Source organism: Amaranthus tricolor, chromosome 4 (assembly GCF_026212465.1).
Source record: "Amaranthus tricolor cultivar Red isolate AtriRed21 chromosome 4, ASM2621246v1, whole genome shotgun sequence".
In the NCBI taxonomy this organism is placed as follows: domain Eukaryota; kingdom Viridiplantae; phylum Streptophyta; class Magnoliopsida; order Caryophyllales; family Amaranthaceae; genus Amaranthus; species Amaranthus tricolor.
This window is the reverse complement of record NC_080050.1, coordinates 29,205,413-29,221,780: the sequence shown is the minus strand read 5'-3', so window position 1 is coordinate 29,221,780 and position 16,368 is coordinate 29,205,413. Positions and strand designations below refer to the sequence as shown.

The 16,368-nt window shown below is 35.1% G+C and overlaps 1 protein-coding gene across 1 annotated transcript; it reads left to right on the top strand.

Moving 5' to 3' along the window:
* On the top strand, positions 1-16,161 carry LOC130810077 (anaphase-promoting complex subunit 5). The gene is made up of 20 exons (XM_057676014.1): positions 1-1,002; positions 2,981-3,128; positions 3,277-3,398; positions 4,491-4,740; positions 5,651-5,822; positions 5,902-5,980; positions 6,139-6,224; positions 8,455-8,584; positions 8,662-8,694; positions 9,392-9,640; positions 10,889-10,966; positions 11,056-11,318; positions 11,662-11,721; positions 12,087-12,154; positions 12,309-12,414; positions 12,536-12,677; positions 13,154-13,252; positions 14,712-14,976; positions 15,112-15,179; positions 15,496-16,161. The coding sequence occupies exons 1-20, from the start codon at positions 829-831 to the stop codon at positions 15,655-15,657; spliced, it is 2,754 nt and encodes a 917-aa protein (XP_057531997.1). The 5' UTR covers positions 1-828; the 3' UTR covers positions 15,658-16,161.
* The last annotated feature ends 207 nt before the right edge of the window (positions 16,162-16,368 follow it).

The following is a 16,368-nucleotide window of genomic DNA, read 5'->3' as shown; positions in this document are numbered from 1 at the left end:
GGAGAGGGGATGGAGTGGTGGACTGGTGGTTGTTCGGGGGATGTGGTGGGATGGGGTTTGTCGTGTGGGTTTTAATTTTTTTTAGTTTTTTTACTTTTATTTTTTATTTTTTTTGGTTTATGCTAATTATTTAACTTTTTTTTAAAAAAATTTACCTGTATAGGAGGTTAGCAATCACTATGATTTACTCTTGGCAAATATGTCTTAAAGTTAAGATTATTAATGGTTAAAGGTTAATTAATAGTTAAGATTATTATAGGAAAATCATGTAAAGGTTGCCAATATGAGTTATTCCTTTAACACACTTGCCATTGATTATAGATTATTATTAATTTTGGTTGAGTGCACTTAACTTAGATGTAATGGCTCGTTTTCTATAACAACGAGCAATTACTAAAATTAAATTAAAAAGCAACTTAATAATCGCCCCTGTTAGTAACATTAGACGATTAGTAGACTAATTTTTGTTGACTCAGTTTAAGTAATCGTTTGCTATTAGTAACAACGAATAATTCATTAGAGACACTTATTTTGAGAAATAAAATTATCCAAAAAGCTCATTTTAACAATTTTTTTAGAAAAAAAATTATTTTGTTCAATTTTTCAATTTGGAATAAATTCAAATAGATTCGAACTTGCTAAGTCACTCACTCACTCTAATTTCCCAATTCCCAAAGCAATTTCGTTCTTCAAAGTAAAGAGAAATTGATTTGGTGGCGCCAATCCTTGATTGATACTTGTTTAGGGTTTCCGTACTCCCTATATTTTTTTTTTTGAATTATTTCATAGTGTTAGAGAATCAAGTCCTGAATCAATAATCTATAATCAATGGCGAGTATGTTGAAGCAGCTACGAAATTCATTCACACTAACGCCGCATAAAGTGTCAGTTTGTATTCTGATTCAAATGTATGCAGCTCCTGCTATTTTTCATATTCCTGAACATTTTTCTTCTATTTCTCATCACAATTCCTTCGCCGTCTTTCTCGTTGCTTTGATTAAGGTACTCTACTGATAATACTATTTCTCAAACGGTAAAGTGTTCGTAATTTTGCTAGTTACTGATTCATGTCATTCATGCTATTTATTTTGAGTGCTCTTGTAAATTGATTGACTTGGCGACTTATAAAAAGGCGAGGGAGGCCTTTATGACCGAGGGCGGGAGTGGAGAGTGATATAAAGGATTTATCAAAATGAATGTAGAACAAGAATTCACGTGGATGACGTGGATGACCATTATAACTGATGTATTGATTCTTTTGGGATCGAGGCTTCTTACATTGGTGTTGTTGTAAATTGCTTTTAAGTTGATGATGAGAAATGGGATTTATTGGAAAGTGCTCTTAGTGAGGCTCAATTGTCAAAATTGAACTGACGTTGCCATCTGTTACCGGAAAATTTTATTGAAGGGTGTGTTTGGTTTGACGAACATTATTTGGAAGGAGCGACACACACCAAACATCAAAATTTGAGGTTAAAATGGATGTCTATGGCGTGTATGAAGATAAGAATCAACATATGTATGCATGAAATGAGTAGCAAAAATAAACAAAACAATAATCAATACAAGTTTTTAAGGTGGTTCACCAAGTAAAGACTACATCCACCATACCTAGCTAAAAGTGCATTAATGTGTTTAAAAGGAAAAAAGCTATAAACGTGAAGGAATTACAAATAGAGATTTAATGGGGAAGATAGGCTAAGTTAGGGAGTTTTAAGCTAAGCATAAGAGGAGGGCTTCTAATGAGACTTTTGGCTTTCTTACAAATGGCCTAAGACCAATGTTTATAGGGAACATCAGATATAGAAGTAACAAATAGGTAGGACATCAGCACAAGAGCAAAGACGAGGCAAAAAGGTATTGGTGGCCTGTGCTTGTTTGCGCTGGCAGCTCCCGATTGCTTCTTCGATTTTTTGCAACGTGTTTCATGGTCCCCAATGCTCCCTTTAGGCGCCCTACATTGTCCTAGACTGATTAGTGTTCTTGGTGCCCAGGTTGCTTCATCCAATGATTTAAAGAATGAAAGGTACTAGGTTGATTTCTCCCCAACCAATTCCAAGTGCACACTTGGGGCCTTCTTTTTAAATACTAACAACTAAATTAATTTGCTTAATTAAGTTTGAAAATTTGGCGAATCAATTCACCTATAATCCTACCAATCTCCACCTTGACTTGTGCTCTCTAAGTCACAAAGATCATCTTCAACAACATCCAACAACACCCACAAACATCTTTAGCTAGGAACTAACATACTTATCAACCAAAAATACATGTGAACAAAACAAACAAAACACATGTAGTAAAATACCCTCTAAGGGTATATAAAAGAGTATGATTAATTACCAACCAAGTTCATACGACCCATGAACTTGTTGGAGGAATTTGAATTACACTCAAGTCATCATTACCCAAAGAAGTATCAACATCACGATGCATGATTGATAGTGGACTCACAAACAGAACTAATCAAGGTTGAACCAAATAGCTTGTACAAGTCATCATCATCAATGGATCCTTACATGAACATTTTAGGTCCTTGCCAACCCTCATAACTCTACCCTTACCAATGCACCTAAAACCTTCGTTATTCGAGTACCGAAGGAAATTAAGTACCTATCCAAAGTACCACAAAATGTTTGAACTTTCTACTCTCCTCTATTCGATAGGTCTTTTGATTAGTTTGTTTGATGTTATTAACGCATCTGTTAAGATTTTATAAGGACAATTTTAGCCTTGTGGATTTCACCAAAATCTTCATGTTTTCCACAGTTTTGGTCCTTCATATCTTAGAATGTGCTTATTGTTTGTTGTTATTTTGTTTGCATTACCTTTAGCTTTTTGTGTTGATTAATTTTTTTAATCACCAAATTTAGTTATTTCGGTACTTAAGTTATTATGTCTTTTTAAATCCTCCTTTTACTTTAACTTTCATATTAACAATGCTTGTTTTGTTAAATATGGTGCTACAATTTTCTTTAAGTCGTATGATGACATATTGGAGCCAAAGCTAGATGAACTTATTGGCCAACTGAGGGAAATTGGTGGATTGCTTGACCAAAGATTAACTTCTAAATTGTCATCATTAGTATCACCTGATGACTTGTTTAACTCTTTTGGTGAACTGCAAGGTGAACGCTCTTCTTCTTAGTTTTTTTTTTTTTTTTTTACTTTTGTTACATGATCAATTATCTTTTCCAAAGGTCTACTTCTCTTGGTTCAATTTGATTTATGAAAGTGAAAATTGTGTAACTTGAATACTTGATGTAATCCTTTTAGGCATCCTGGGGGGCTCGGACTCTAGTGTTCTAGAAGATGATCAGATTACTCTGGACCCTAGCAGCAACCTTGGATTGTTTTTACGTCGATGTCTACTTGCATTTAATGTACTATCATTTGAGGTATTTCCTAATATTGATCCATTATCAAGCCTCATCGAAAAGATGGGAATATCATATATTACTTCTAGAAATTTGCAAAAAGATAAACACAATGCAGTATACATGTTTTGATATTTTTACACCTTGGTGCACATTTAAGTAATAAAAGTGTTTAGAGAAACATGATGTTGGTAGGATCTCATTATTTTGTGACAAAGCTTTTGCATGCCTTCTTTTGTTGCTCATGGCTATCTCAAATTTAATGCACACTTGCCTTTCCAATTAAGTTCTCTTACCTTTTCACTCTGCAACCTCATATTCTCTCATTTCCTTGCTCTCTCCAACCCAAACTTTGTTAAATTTTTCACGCAAGAGATAAGCTTGCAAAAGAATTTGTGACAGAGTTTTGGAAGCCCTTAAGCTGTTTCAGCTGGAACTACTGTTAAAAGCATTTTACTCTAACTTTCTCTCTTTTGGTCCTTTCTCTTCCACCATGAAACTAAATACACTGTTGCTATCTCTTCATTTTGCTTCCCTCGCAAAATTAACTTCCATGAACGCCGATCCCCTATACAAATACAAATAAGAGAAATAAAGATGAAGTGTGGAGTTAGTTGGTCGGCATGATGGCGGTTGTGGATGGTTGGGATGTATGCGAAAAGGATCAAATTATGGATCAAAGATTCTGCCGCTACCAATATTTTGTGTCGAAACAATTTAGTGCAATTTCTAATTATTTCATCCTCTGTCTCTGCTTTTTGTTCCTTGCCAGTTGCTATTATTCAAATTTATTTATATCTTAGCGAAGAAGTCTAGTCTAGTTGTTGCTTCAAATTGAAGGCCGAGGCACAAGCCCTACTCCTTATTCATTTACAACAACAATGTGCTGATGAAATAATTAAAATCTGTCGTTTTGTCTTCTGTTGTATTGTCTGTTTTTCTTCCTGTTTTTTTGTTACCTCATTCCTATTTTGCTTTTCCTTCCTCTGCTGTATGGGATCGTTTGTTGACTCTTAAAGGACAAAAGACTTGCAGTTATGATAACCTTTCAAAATGTTACTGATGATGTTTTGGACTTTATTTAAATTTTGGATTTTTGTTCGGATGAAACAGGGACTATGCCGACTGCTGTCAGATATAGATTCATACTGCAAAGAAGTACTTTCTGCTTCTCCAAATTTTGATTTGACTCGTTTGGATGGTTTTCATGATGAATCTGAAAGTTTACTGGAATATGAGAACATGGACTTGGATACTCTAGCTTATCACGAAGTCAGAGAAGAAGCTGAAACAAGTAAAAGATCTGGTACAGGAATTTCATTCCATTTACATGTGCCAAAAGTTCTTGATGAGCTGGTTGAAGGTAAAAACTTCTGTTTATTCTAGTGATGTTTACAGTTTTGTGAAAATGACTTCTCAAAATATCACAGGCTCTGTCATTAAGACAGCTTCACTGACTAGTGTACAAATTTAATTATTTCCGAGATCTTAATTTGGGAGTTGGTAGACTGTATACTTTGCAAATGAACAGATGAATTTAGAACTACGACTTTGGTTCCAAGGTGAATAACATTAGGTGTCTTACTTGAAGATTTTAAAGAACCATTTTTGTTGAGAATCGAAATGTCCCTGGAATTGACAAAGCTTGCATATTTCTAAGACAAGGGGAAAGAAGTGATCCTCTTTGACTTTTTAATACATTAAGTTTCTCATGCCTATCATTTCAAGCCTTCAATTTTGAATCTGATTAGAAATTAATCTGAAAAATACAATGAGAGATTAATTTATAAGATTAATTAAAAAACATGTTGTTGCTGGATTAAAGTAGCTGTACATCTTTTTTTGATGGGCTGCCTAAGTTCAATTCAGAACAACATGAAGTTAACCAGGGTTTACAAGTGCCAAATGAAAGTTCAAATTAGTGATTATAACTTATAATTGGAAAAGATCATCCCTTAAATGATTTTAACCTTACTATTCTTCCCGCACTTGGTCCAACTTGCCAAGTCTCAGTACAAAAAAGTCCTTAACAGTTCAATATATTCTTTTCAGTATTTTTCAAAAATTGGCCTAATATGACGAGTTACGAGTAGCACTTGTCGGTCTCATTTAGCAAATCATCTTGGACACAGTTGAAGTTTTCTGTTAATTCTTATGAATACATTACTGTCTTTAGCTAAATGAAAGTGAATTCATTACTGTCTCTAGTTAATTGTGGAGTAAGAGTGTAAGACGCATGGTAAATTATAAACTGAATGGCGTCATATATTCAGGTGTTGAGGTGTCCATGCCACTGAAAGATGGTGCTAAATCTAGAGCGGTAAGCTCCTCTAAGTTCCCCGATAGTGATGCATTGGATAAAGTTGATGCCGATGCTGGTACATTTTTGCGTGCAAATGGGCAAATGCATGGATATTTGCTACAACGAGCTGGCGAGATAGAAAAGTATGGTACCTTTTTTATGTTTCATAAGTTTTTTGATTTTGCTTGTTGTTTCTTTGACTCGAGAGGTCTATATTTTCAGGCAAGGAAGTTCATTTCCTCTAAATGCTCTTGAATCTGTTTTGAAGCAACTTCATAAACTGGCTCCTGAGTTGCATCGAGTAAGTTTTGCTGTTTTGCTAAATTGCTTTCTTCCTTATTTCTTATGTCTGTTGTGAAAGCAACGGTAAATTTTTTTGGTAATATTGTCTCAGCAGCTGTCAGTTGTATGTTGAAGACTGGATTGCAGAGTCTTAACATTTTCACTTTCTCCTAACAGGTCCATTTTCTACGCTACTTGAATATGTTGCATCATGATGATTATTCTGGTGCTTTGGAGAATCTTCATCGTTACTTTGATCTTAGGTGAATGATCATAGCCTTTCTGGATTATTCTCCCCTTGACTCTATGTCAGCTTTATAGTTTGGACTGGCTTTCTTGCTGTAAACTTTCTTTTAGGGCTGCTTTTTTATGTACTTAAGTGTTATATAGAGTTGAAAACTATAAACATTGAAATTTCAGATTTCTTAATTACAAATTGTTTTGTGATCAAAGTATAGATCAGATAGTAATCTTGTCATGCTATTTAGTTTCTGCTTCTTAATAGTGAGGAAAAATTTCTGACAACTGACTATAACCTTATAAAACCTGTGTTGTGTATGTGACTCTTAAACCACTCATGGCTGTGTACTTGTGTTAGAAGGTGGGCTTTGAGGTGGAATGGTAGAAAATCGAAATAAATGGAGAAGAAAAATTTATTTGGATGACCATTGGAAATGATATATTAGTTCAAGTAGTGGACCCAATCTTTTGGGATTAAGGCTCTGGCATTGTTGTTGTCTTTGCAACACCAACGCCATGTAACCATTCTAATTGTTATCAGCCAATCTCCCGAGAGACCTCTCTCAGGCCCAATCCATTAAAGCTTACTGCGTACTCTTACTCTACATTTTCTTTATGGGCCGACCCAATTAGAGACCGTCTCTCACAAAAAATTGTGAATTGTTATCACCACTGGAAGGGAAACTCTTTCAAAAATTTTGTGTTGAATCATTTTTTACCTCTCAACCTCATATTTTGGGATAAAAACTTTGGCATTGATGTCATTACTTCCCTTTAACCATCTAGAATCTAACACTAACCTAAGACTTCTCAAATTAATTAAGGAATTACAAACCTTCTCAAGTCTCATAGATACAACATTTGCTCATAATTTTGCTCTTCAAATCTCTCTGATTCCCCCTCGTTGTGCGTTGTGGACATCCAAAAGAGCTTTTTTTCCTTCTCCAGCTTTAAATATTTTCCAGCACACACTTTGTCTTTTTCCCAATTGCTCATGTCTTACCCTCATTTCCCCTCCAACATCATAGTACCAAACAAAGCCTCCAATACATCTTCCTCCCTCAATTTCCATAACAAAAAAAATATGGTGTTGGCAACTAACTGACTAAGTAAAATATGGTGTTGGCAACTAACTGACTAAGTTCGAGTTCTCACGCTTTTCCAATCCAAAATCCTCGAACACAACCCTTCCACCTTTCTTCTCACTTTTAGTGATTGCCCATGTTTTCTTTCGAGGATATTTCAATTCTTCCCCATTACCTTTGTCGTAAAATTGTATATAGATAGTATACATCATCTTCCCGATACCATTAGGTGGCCCCACCTAGATTTGATTTAAGGGTCAATTATATGTAACCTTATTCTTGTAATAACAAAGAAGTTGTTTTCAATTGACTTTTGATAGCAAAATTCATTTACAACTTCTTGAGGTTTCTGCTGCAATGATTTTGAATTCTTTTTTGTTCCCATTACTGTGTTGGGGCCTGGATTATGTTTTTTTATCAAAGTGTAGAATTTCTGAGTCATGAAGTCAAGTCAAGAAGTCAAGGCTCCCCAAATCTATTCAAGATGCTAGTGTTTTCATTTGAATTTTTTTACTTGCTTAAAATTATTTCCCAATTCTCTTCAAGCTATATTTACATTACAACTTTCAAGTTGTAATTTGTATTGAATGGCTGTTTATTTAGAAGACTATGTATGGAATGAAAATTTATATTGGGAAGTTGCAATTTGCGATTTGCATGTTGCTCTTCTTGGAATGAACTCAACTTGTATATGCGATTATAATTTTCTCACATTTGTTTTCTACTTTGAAGATTATTGTCTGGCTAGTAGGGATCATGCTCAATCACTGTCTCGCTCATGTTAAACTGGATTAAGCTTGCTAAGTTATTGTACTCTTTGTTAATGTTTGTTTGTATTACTCAATCCCAAGTAATTGTTCTACCCCCTATTTGAATTTTTTAACTCGTAACTAGTGAGTATATGCATATCAACTTGTTACCTTCCATGATGCAAGCTTGCCATTGATAAATCCTGATCATCGTTTTACACATTTTAAATGTATGAAAAGTCTACTGGGATAATCATTGATTTGATAGAGGTAGTCGCTTTTTGGTGAAATATATCCTGGTTTTTGTGCTTTCTTATCTCCGTTGTTCTTGAAGCTGAAGTGTGTTGCTGCAAATTTTTCTAGAGATGTTTTTATTTTTTTTCGCTCCAGTGAACTTACATGATTCATGGGAATTGAAGTGCAGGGATGGAGAGTTTTGATCTTTGTTCGTCTTCGATCGATGGTGAATGTGTCGGGAAATTCGAAATTGCGTTGTTGTGCTGTGGAATGATGCATGTTCATTTTGGCCACCCTAAATTAGCTATAGAAGTATGTACTTTTTACGATTTTTTATATTTGTTCTATAGAAAATTTCATTCTTACATGTTATATTGGCAAACATCCAGGCTTTAACAGAAGCAGTCCGTGCCTCTCAAGAGGTAACATTGCACTTATCCTTGTCCAAATCATTTTTCTGTACTGAATATATATGCTAAATTATTCTCTCTTGTTAGCCTGCATATCTTTACCTAGTAAATTTTCTTTATGCTTATTCCCTGATCTTATGGAATTCCTTTCTTTGATAAAGATAGAACAAGATTCATAACATTACAGAGAACACTCATTAGATAATTTAATATCAACAAGATGTAAACCTCACACTCTCACAAGGATAAAATAAAATACTAATGGATGAGCTATTAGTTTGAAAAGGATATATACCCTTTTTCAAATTGATCCAAAATTTATAAACTTAATTTACATGCTTACCTTTATAAAGCATTTGAAAGGATGAAATTTGGACTTGTCATTGTTCTCAACTAAAGGAGGGTTCTTATATGTACTCTTTGTGCCCAAGACCATCTTATTTCGATAATGTATTTTGTTATTTTGAAAAGTTCTGCACTTTCAATGTGATGGATTCTACAAAATGGGTTTTGGTGCATCTTAGTTTTCGGCTTTGGAATAGTTGGTGAGACTTGCAACGGTGTATATAAATATCAAAGAGTTGCATATCTTCCAAAGAGATGCAAATGGCAACAAATTTCTGTCCTACAGTAACTGTCATTTGTCTTAATTTTGTATTTTTTTTTTTGTAATTTCATTGGACCAACCACTTTTTGTATTTTCTCGCAGCATAGCAACGATGCATGCCTTGCTTATACTTTGACAGTCATGTGCAACCTGTTGTCTCAATTTGGTGTAACTAGTGCTTCAAGAATATGTGGATCATCGTACTCACCAATGACCAGCATTGGTTCTTCTTTGACCATCCATCAACAATTATATGTTCTGTTAAGAAGAGCCCTTGCTAGATCAGAAAGTCTAAAGCTGACCCCGTTACTGTCTGCAAACCATCTAGCAATTGCTAAATTCGATATGATGGTAAGATGTCAGAAACACTTGTATATTTTGTTTTCTTTTGAGTGTTTTCCATGTTGTAAGATTTTTCTATGATCTCACAAAAAATGGAGCATCATGTTGGCCTTCAGCCTTTAACACTTCCGCACTTAGTCTAAACTTCAAAGTTTAGCTTTATTGTCTCTATTGAGCTCCAAACATTTGTAATTTTGGTAATATCAATTCAACATGATATACCCCCTCATTTGTCCTTTTCCCCTTTTGCTCTCTATTTTTCTTGGCACATTGATTATAAATTGTGAGGGGGTGAGTGACCATATGACCTACGGGTGCATAATTTTTAAGTGGTGAACCATGTGACTGAATGAGTGAATGGTATTTCAGAATTTGTGCTCTACTTTTCTTGTCCTTTTTTCAATGTGCCAGTGGTTTTGTATATTCTGTGTTACAACATACACAAGATACTATAACTTAAGTATTCTGTATTTTTTTGGGATGCCCTTGGACCTTTGGACTAAACAGACCTTGTTTCCTTTTTCCCATGTAAGGATCTATCTTATTGTTGTATTGTAGTGTTGACTTAGCATGATGCATTTTTTTTGTTCAGAGGCCGGTTTGTGTGATGGTTGGATATTGCCTTTTGGTCTTGATGGACTTTTGTTGTTGTTTGTGGTTATAAATATTTTATAATATATTTACATTATTTTATTGAGAAATTGAGCTGTGAGTTTATTAAAACCATCCTCCAATATTAATAGCTATTTGCCTATTTAAAGGAAAATGCTTATTTATATTCCTGTATTGTACTCTTCTGTATCCAACTTTCTTTTGCCTCATCACTCACTAAATTTTCATTTAAACTGTATGCTAGTAGAAATTGCTATATCTAGTGCTTAGATGGTGAAAAGAAGTTCTAATTTCAAAATGAAATAGAAAACTGTATGCAAAATGGAAAGCTATTTCTAAGGATATATTATTGAAGTTGCTCATATTATTTAGGTTATATTGTGTTCTAAACTATAAGGAGTGTAACTAGTTTGTTTCATCGAAGTCCTTCATTCTCTAGATTCTGTAATCTACTAAGTTCAGGAATTTGTTTTATAGTTTTTTTATTTTACACTATTTATGTTGATAGCACTGCTTGTTAGGTGTGCCTCAATAGTCTGTTTTCGGTTGTCAATGCAGGGAACTATTTTTTTGATACAATTATATATTTGAACATTGTAAGTTCATAATTTTGCAGTTTTACTTAGAAGTGTGATAAATGTGCAGCATGTCCAAAGACCTATGCTGTCTTTCGGTCCCAAAGCATCTGTTAGCCTTAGGACACGTCCTGCTGATGTTTGCCGGGTATCATGCTAATTCATGACAAGCTCAACTTTTAAGATAGATGGTATCCAAGCCTTTTGATGTTTTCCTTCTCATGCTGTCATCTGCAGGAACTGAGGTTAAGCTCTCATGTGGTTAGTGAATCCACTAGTGAAGATCCTACTGTGACTCGTGATGGTGATTTTGCTACTGCATGGCTTAAGCGTTCAACTAAGCGTATGGGTCCTTTAATGATAGACCCTGAAAATGAATCAGGAATTGAGCGTAATACATTTGGGTTTTGTTCCCAGCAGAGCTCCATACCTAAGTCTGTGATGCAACAACTTGGTTCTTCATATTTACTTCGTGCTACAGCATGGGAAATGTATGGCAGGTGAGAATCAATGATATCTCACCACCTCATGAGCATGTTGTTTCTGTCATTTCCTTCTTTCTTTTCGCTAAGTTCTTTTCTATGCCTCAAGTTCTCTCTGGAACATGATGCTTTCTGTTTAGTCTTTAATGTTTGGCGGTATTTTTGAAAATGTGAGGGATGATGAGTCCATCTTGGTAGGAGGTTTAGTAAATCATTTGATCCAAGAAGTTACAATCCAGGTTGAAGGAGTTTCTTTCATTTGGGAACTTTTCTATGCTTTTATTGTCATGGTAAAATAAATGTTTCCCAATTAACCTTTTGACCTTATGCTATGTTTTGTGGTTACAAATATTGCTGTCAGCTACTCACTTTCCAAGATAAATGCCCTAGTTTATGCCACTTGCTTTGCTGATGCTTCAAGGTAATCTACTCCTATTTCTTTCAAGCTAAATACTTCCTCAGTTTTCAATAGTTGCTACGTTTGCCTAGTAGCCACTCATCATCAAACTATTGTTTTACATCTTGTTTTTTATGTATAAAAACGTATTCAAGTGGTTCTTGTTTGATTTGTCAATTCATTGTTTCATAATATCAACTTTTTATGAATTTCAAATACGTACAAGAAACAATACACATTAAGGGCCAAAATAGTGCATTGGATAACGCAAAAACAAAAAGTGTAGCAACTATTGATAACCACATGAAGTATACTCATATTATGCATATATTCATTGAGTTTATTGTTGTTTTTATTGTTCCTTTGCTAAATCCCATGGGCTACTTCAGCTTGGATGATCTTGCCTTAGCTTGTGTAAAGCTTGTCCAAAATCTTGCTGCATATAAGGGCTACAGGGGTGAGGTTATGACTGAGTACTTGTTTTGCTTCCTTGTGTCTTCTGATTCTAGAGATTGCCATTTCTAATTGTTATTCTAGTAAAGTTCTATGTTGGCGTATTAAAAGGGAAAGCATTGTCCTTGAACTTATAGCATATCTGTGTTATAATGCAGAAGCATATGTTGCATTCAGAACAGTAGAGGAGAAGTTCCATGTGATCTCAAAATCACGAGTTTCTCTTTTGAAACTTCAGCTTTTCCACGAGCATGCGTTGCATAGGTTTGTCTTTTTGTAGTATAAGTGGCATGATCCATATGAAACTTTGAGAGCGCTATATATAATCCAATATAGTGCTATTTAAGCTGGTGTTGTGCTCATAGTTAATGGGACCCTTATACAGAGGAAATTTAAAGCTTGCTCAACAAGTATGTGATGAGCTTGGTGCTTTGGCATCCCCTGTTACTGGTGTCGATGTGGATTTAAAGACTGAAGCTAGCCTGCGCCAAGCTCGGACATTGCTAGCTGCAAATCAGTTTAGCCAGGTTGTAATCTTCTTCCTTCCATTGTAGGCCTTATCTTGTCTTCTAGAGGGATGTGGATATTGTTTCCTTGTAGAGTTTTTTTTTATAATAGTGTCCTGTTATTTATAAATAACAATGCTCTCAATCAATTGCTCCAGACAAATATTTAATAGGGTTAGGGATTCGTCTGGTCTATTTCTTTCACACTGCTATTGAAATGGATTCCATATATCTGAGCATAACGATCGGATTGATGTTGCTGCTAGGTTACAAATGTAGTTTCATGTGTTCTGTAGGCTATTCATTTTTATACTTGCGTTTTGATCTCAGTGGAATCTGTGAATTGTTCTGGTTTATTACTCTCTTACAGATCTTTTTGGATTTCAACTGAACTGGATTTCACGTCTTAAAGATTAAGCTGTGTCTGTTTGGTTGCAGTGTTATCATGCTCTCGCTATGCTATGTATTCCAATACTTACAGATGATGTTTAATGCAGGCAATGCAAGTTGCACACTCCCTCTTTTGCACATGCTACAAGTTCAATTTGCAGGTTGAAAATGCATCAATTCTACTATTACTAGCTGAAATCCACAAGGTACTGAATATTTTTTGAAGCTAATCATTTTGCATCCGTAGCATTTACAAAAAGTGTATCGTATTTCTATATGATGTCTTATATGACCAGTATGGTTTATGAAATATAATATTAGGAGATCCCTCCATTGAATAAGTAGAGTGGAAACTCTCCAACAGCCTAAATGAAAGAATATGGAAAGTGTGCCTGAATTACTACGTAATGCATGCTCCTTAATATTTGGGGGAGGGATTTTGTAATGTTTCTTATTGACGTCATGCTCTAGTAAGTTTAATATTTGGCATACTAATCAAATACATAATTGGATAATTTAAATGACATCTAACTGAACATATATCTAGTGGATAAAATACCTAACCCAATTAAAACTTGCATTCAAGCATCGCCAAATAGATACCTCCTCTGTCCCCAAATAGCACCTCTTTATTGGGTGTAATGTTAATTTGTAGTTGAAGAATTAGACAAAACACAAATGGGTGGAAGAAATGAGTGGATGAGATGAAGTGAGAGAATAAGTTTGTGGATGAGATAAAAAGAAGAGTAGGATTATTGCCAAAAGAAAGGAAAGGATGTGAAGTAAGCGGGACAAACCTATATAGAAGGAGCAAATTTATAGGGACATAGGGAATAAGACTTTACTGCAACCTAGCATAGGATCCTATTCAAGGAGAGAACCTTGCACACTTGTGCTGATGAAGCTTAAAATAGTACTATGTAGTATCGGAGATTGCTTGACATCACTAGTGCATTGTGTTTGTAGAAGGTCATGTATCAACTATGTGAATTGTGATATGTGAACTTTTGCTGTAAATGGGCACACTTAGAGATGACACTGGTCAGCCCTCATTCAGGCAGTTTGAGGGCCGGGTTATGTTTTCGTGGTGATGCACACATGGACCACGACACAATTTGACATGAATTTAGCCTATAGAGTATAGGCTGCCACAAAGAAGCCGACAATCTCACGTTTATATTTTTTGGCTGATGCAGCCGATCACATATTTAGGGATTGAGGCTTTGGGAATTATGTTGTGATATTTGTAGATCTGCTGATATGTTATAATTATTTTTATTAATCTTTAATGTCTGTTTCATGCATAATATAATTTTATAGAATATATTTTACAAAGTATTGAAAATTATATAAATCATAAAGTATTACTGTAAATCTATAATGTTCTGTGAGCAGCATCTTTCATGGGTAATTTGGTTAAAGATGAAATGTATAACATATATAGGCAATGGGCATCTACTCTAGCAATTTTATGGGGTCAGGTTGTGTTTTTACCATTTCTTTGTACTAAAGGTCTAGTGGCTTCCAGGAGTTCCCTCCCCGACATATTTTTGATGGAGCCTTCTACCCCTACCCTTCTGTGTTTTTGCATCTTTTTTTTTGTTCTCTAATAGAAGTTATTTTATTTAAAAGATAGACATATTGATCTCTATCTCAAACTATCAGAAATCAGGAAATGCTACTTTAGGCCTCCCATATGCCTTGGCAAGTATATTCTTTTGCCAAACATTCAACTTGGATCTTCTCAAAGCATCTGCAACACTCACGCTGGCTGAGCTGTGGCTTTCATTTGGAGCAAGTGAAGCTCAAAGTGCTCTTTCACTCCTTCATGGAACTTTCCCAATGATTCTTGGCCATGGAGGTTTGGAGCTTCGTGCACGGGCGCACATTATAGAAGCTAAATGTCATCTATCTGATGCTAGTTACTCAGGTCTTATATCTTCTCCCTCCCCCTTTCTCTCTCTCTCTCTCTCTCTCTCTCTCTCTTATAATATGCTGATGGCCAGATAAATTGTCTACTTAACCTGTAATTATATATTGCTAACTTTGGATTTTCATGTTCTAGTGGGTCAAGCACCAGAGGTAGTGCTCACTCCTTTAAAGGAAGCCTGTAAAGAGCTTGAACTTCTGGAGGTGAGTATTTATTTTATTGTACTATCTATTTTACCCGCTTGCGTTCTGTTCAAAAACAACGAAACTGCTTAAGATGAGAAAACGTTCCAAAAACAACGGAAATGCTTAAGATGAGAAAACATTCCAATGTTGTTGCATAAGCTTTTGAAAGCTTATTAGTAACGAGTAGCGACTACCCTCTCTTTAAGCTTTCATGCTCAGGCATTATCCGATAGAATGTGACTTACATTGACAGTATTAAACCAGTGCTGTTTTGAAAACCGGAGATGATTTTTCTAAAGTGCATACAGGACTTAGGATGTGTTGTATTTTGCAGTATCATGAGTTAGCTGCTGAGGCTTACTATCTATTGGCTATGGTCTATGACAAATTGGGTTACTTCCCCGAAAGGGAAAGTACTGCAGCCTCCTTTAAGAATCATATCATTGCTTTGAAAACTCCTCAAGATTCGGAGGATGATATTTTGAACATGAAATAGACGAGCACAAGCTCCGACAGTACTCTGGTATTTTCATTTCTGAAAGCATAATCTACTCTGATACTCGAGAACAAACAGTTGGCAAAAGTCTCATCTGATTGCAAGGTGCTGAACATTGAACCTCATAAAGGAAACACAAACACAGCTCTGGACATTGTAGCGGTATCACAGTTGATATAATGTAGAGGCGGGAACATCGAACCCTTTTGGGTGGTTCTACCTCCAATCAGGAGCAAAGTGAGTTTGTAATTAGCATTGTGAAGATTCTTAAATTCGATGTAGTTCAGTACAACTTACGCAATATCCGGCTTAGAGTATTCATCATTTATGTACTTCCTAGATAAGTGATATTCTGCTCAAGTTTGCAGTTGAACATGTCAATTAAGCTAAAGATGTGAAGTTTCCTTTATTTTGTCAGAGACATTGAAACAAATATTGAAGTGGTTGATTAAGTTTCAACCTATTTTCTTTTTCTCATTAACAAACTGGTTTTTTTTTTTTTTTGATTCACTTGTAATAACAGCCAACAGGTAGTATTTCACAGCTTGTGTTAGAACAATACCGTTGTCAAGTGTTAGAAAAAATCTGTAACGGATTGTTAATCTTTGACCATTATTTTGGGACCTTGTGTTTATTGTATAATTAATTTGAGAAAAAAAATATGTATTTTGGTTCGATTAATCGGACTGTGTATACATCTAGATCGAATGG

Excerpts from the sequence above, each read along its gene's own strand:
- LOC130810077 (XM_057676014.1), top strand. The coding sequence starts at position 829 with ATGGCGAGTATGTTGAAGCAGCTACGAAATTCATTCACACTAACGCCG. Across the intron at positions 1,003-2,980 it reads TTCTCGTTGCTTTGATTAAG|TCGTATGATGACATATTGGA; the intron begins GTACTCTACTGA and ends ATTTTCTTTAAG. Across the intron at positions 15,180-15,495 it reads AAGAGCTTGAACTTCTGGAG|TATCATGAGTTAGCTGCTGA; the intron begins GTGAGTATTTAT and ends TGTATTTTGCAG.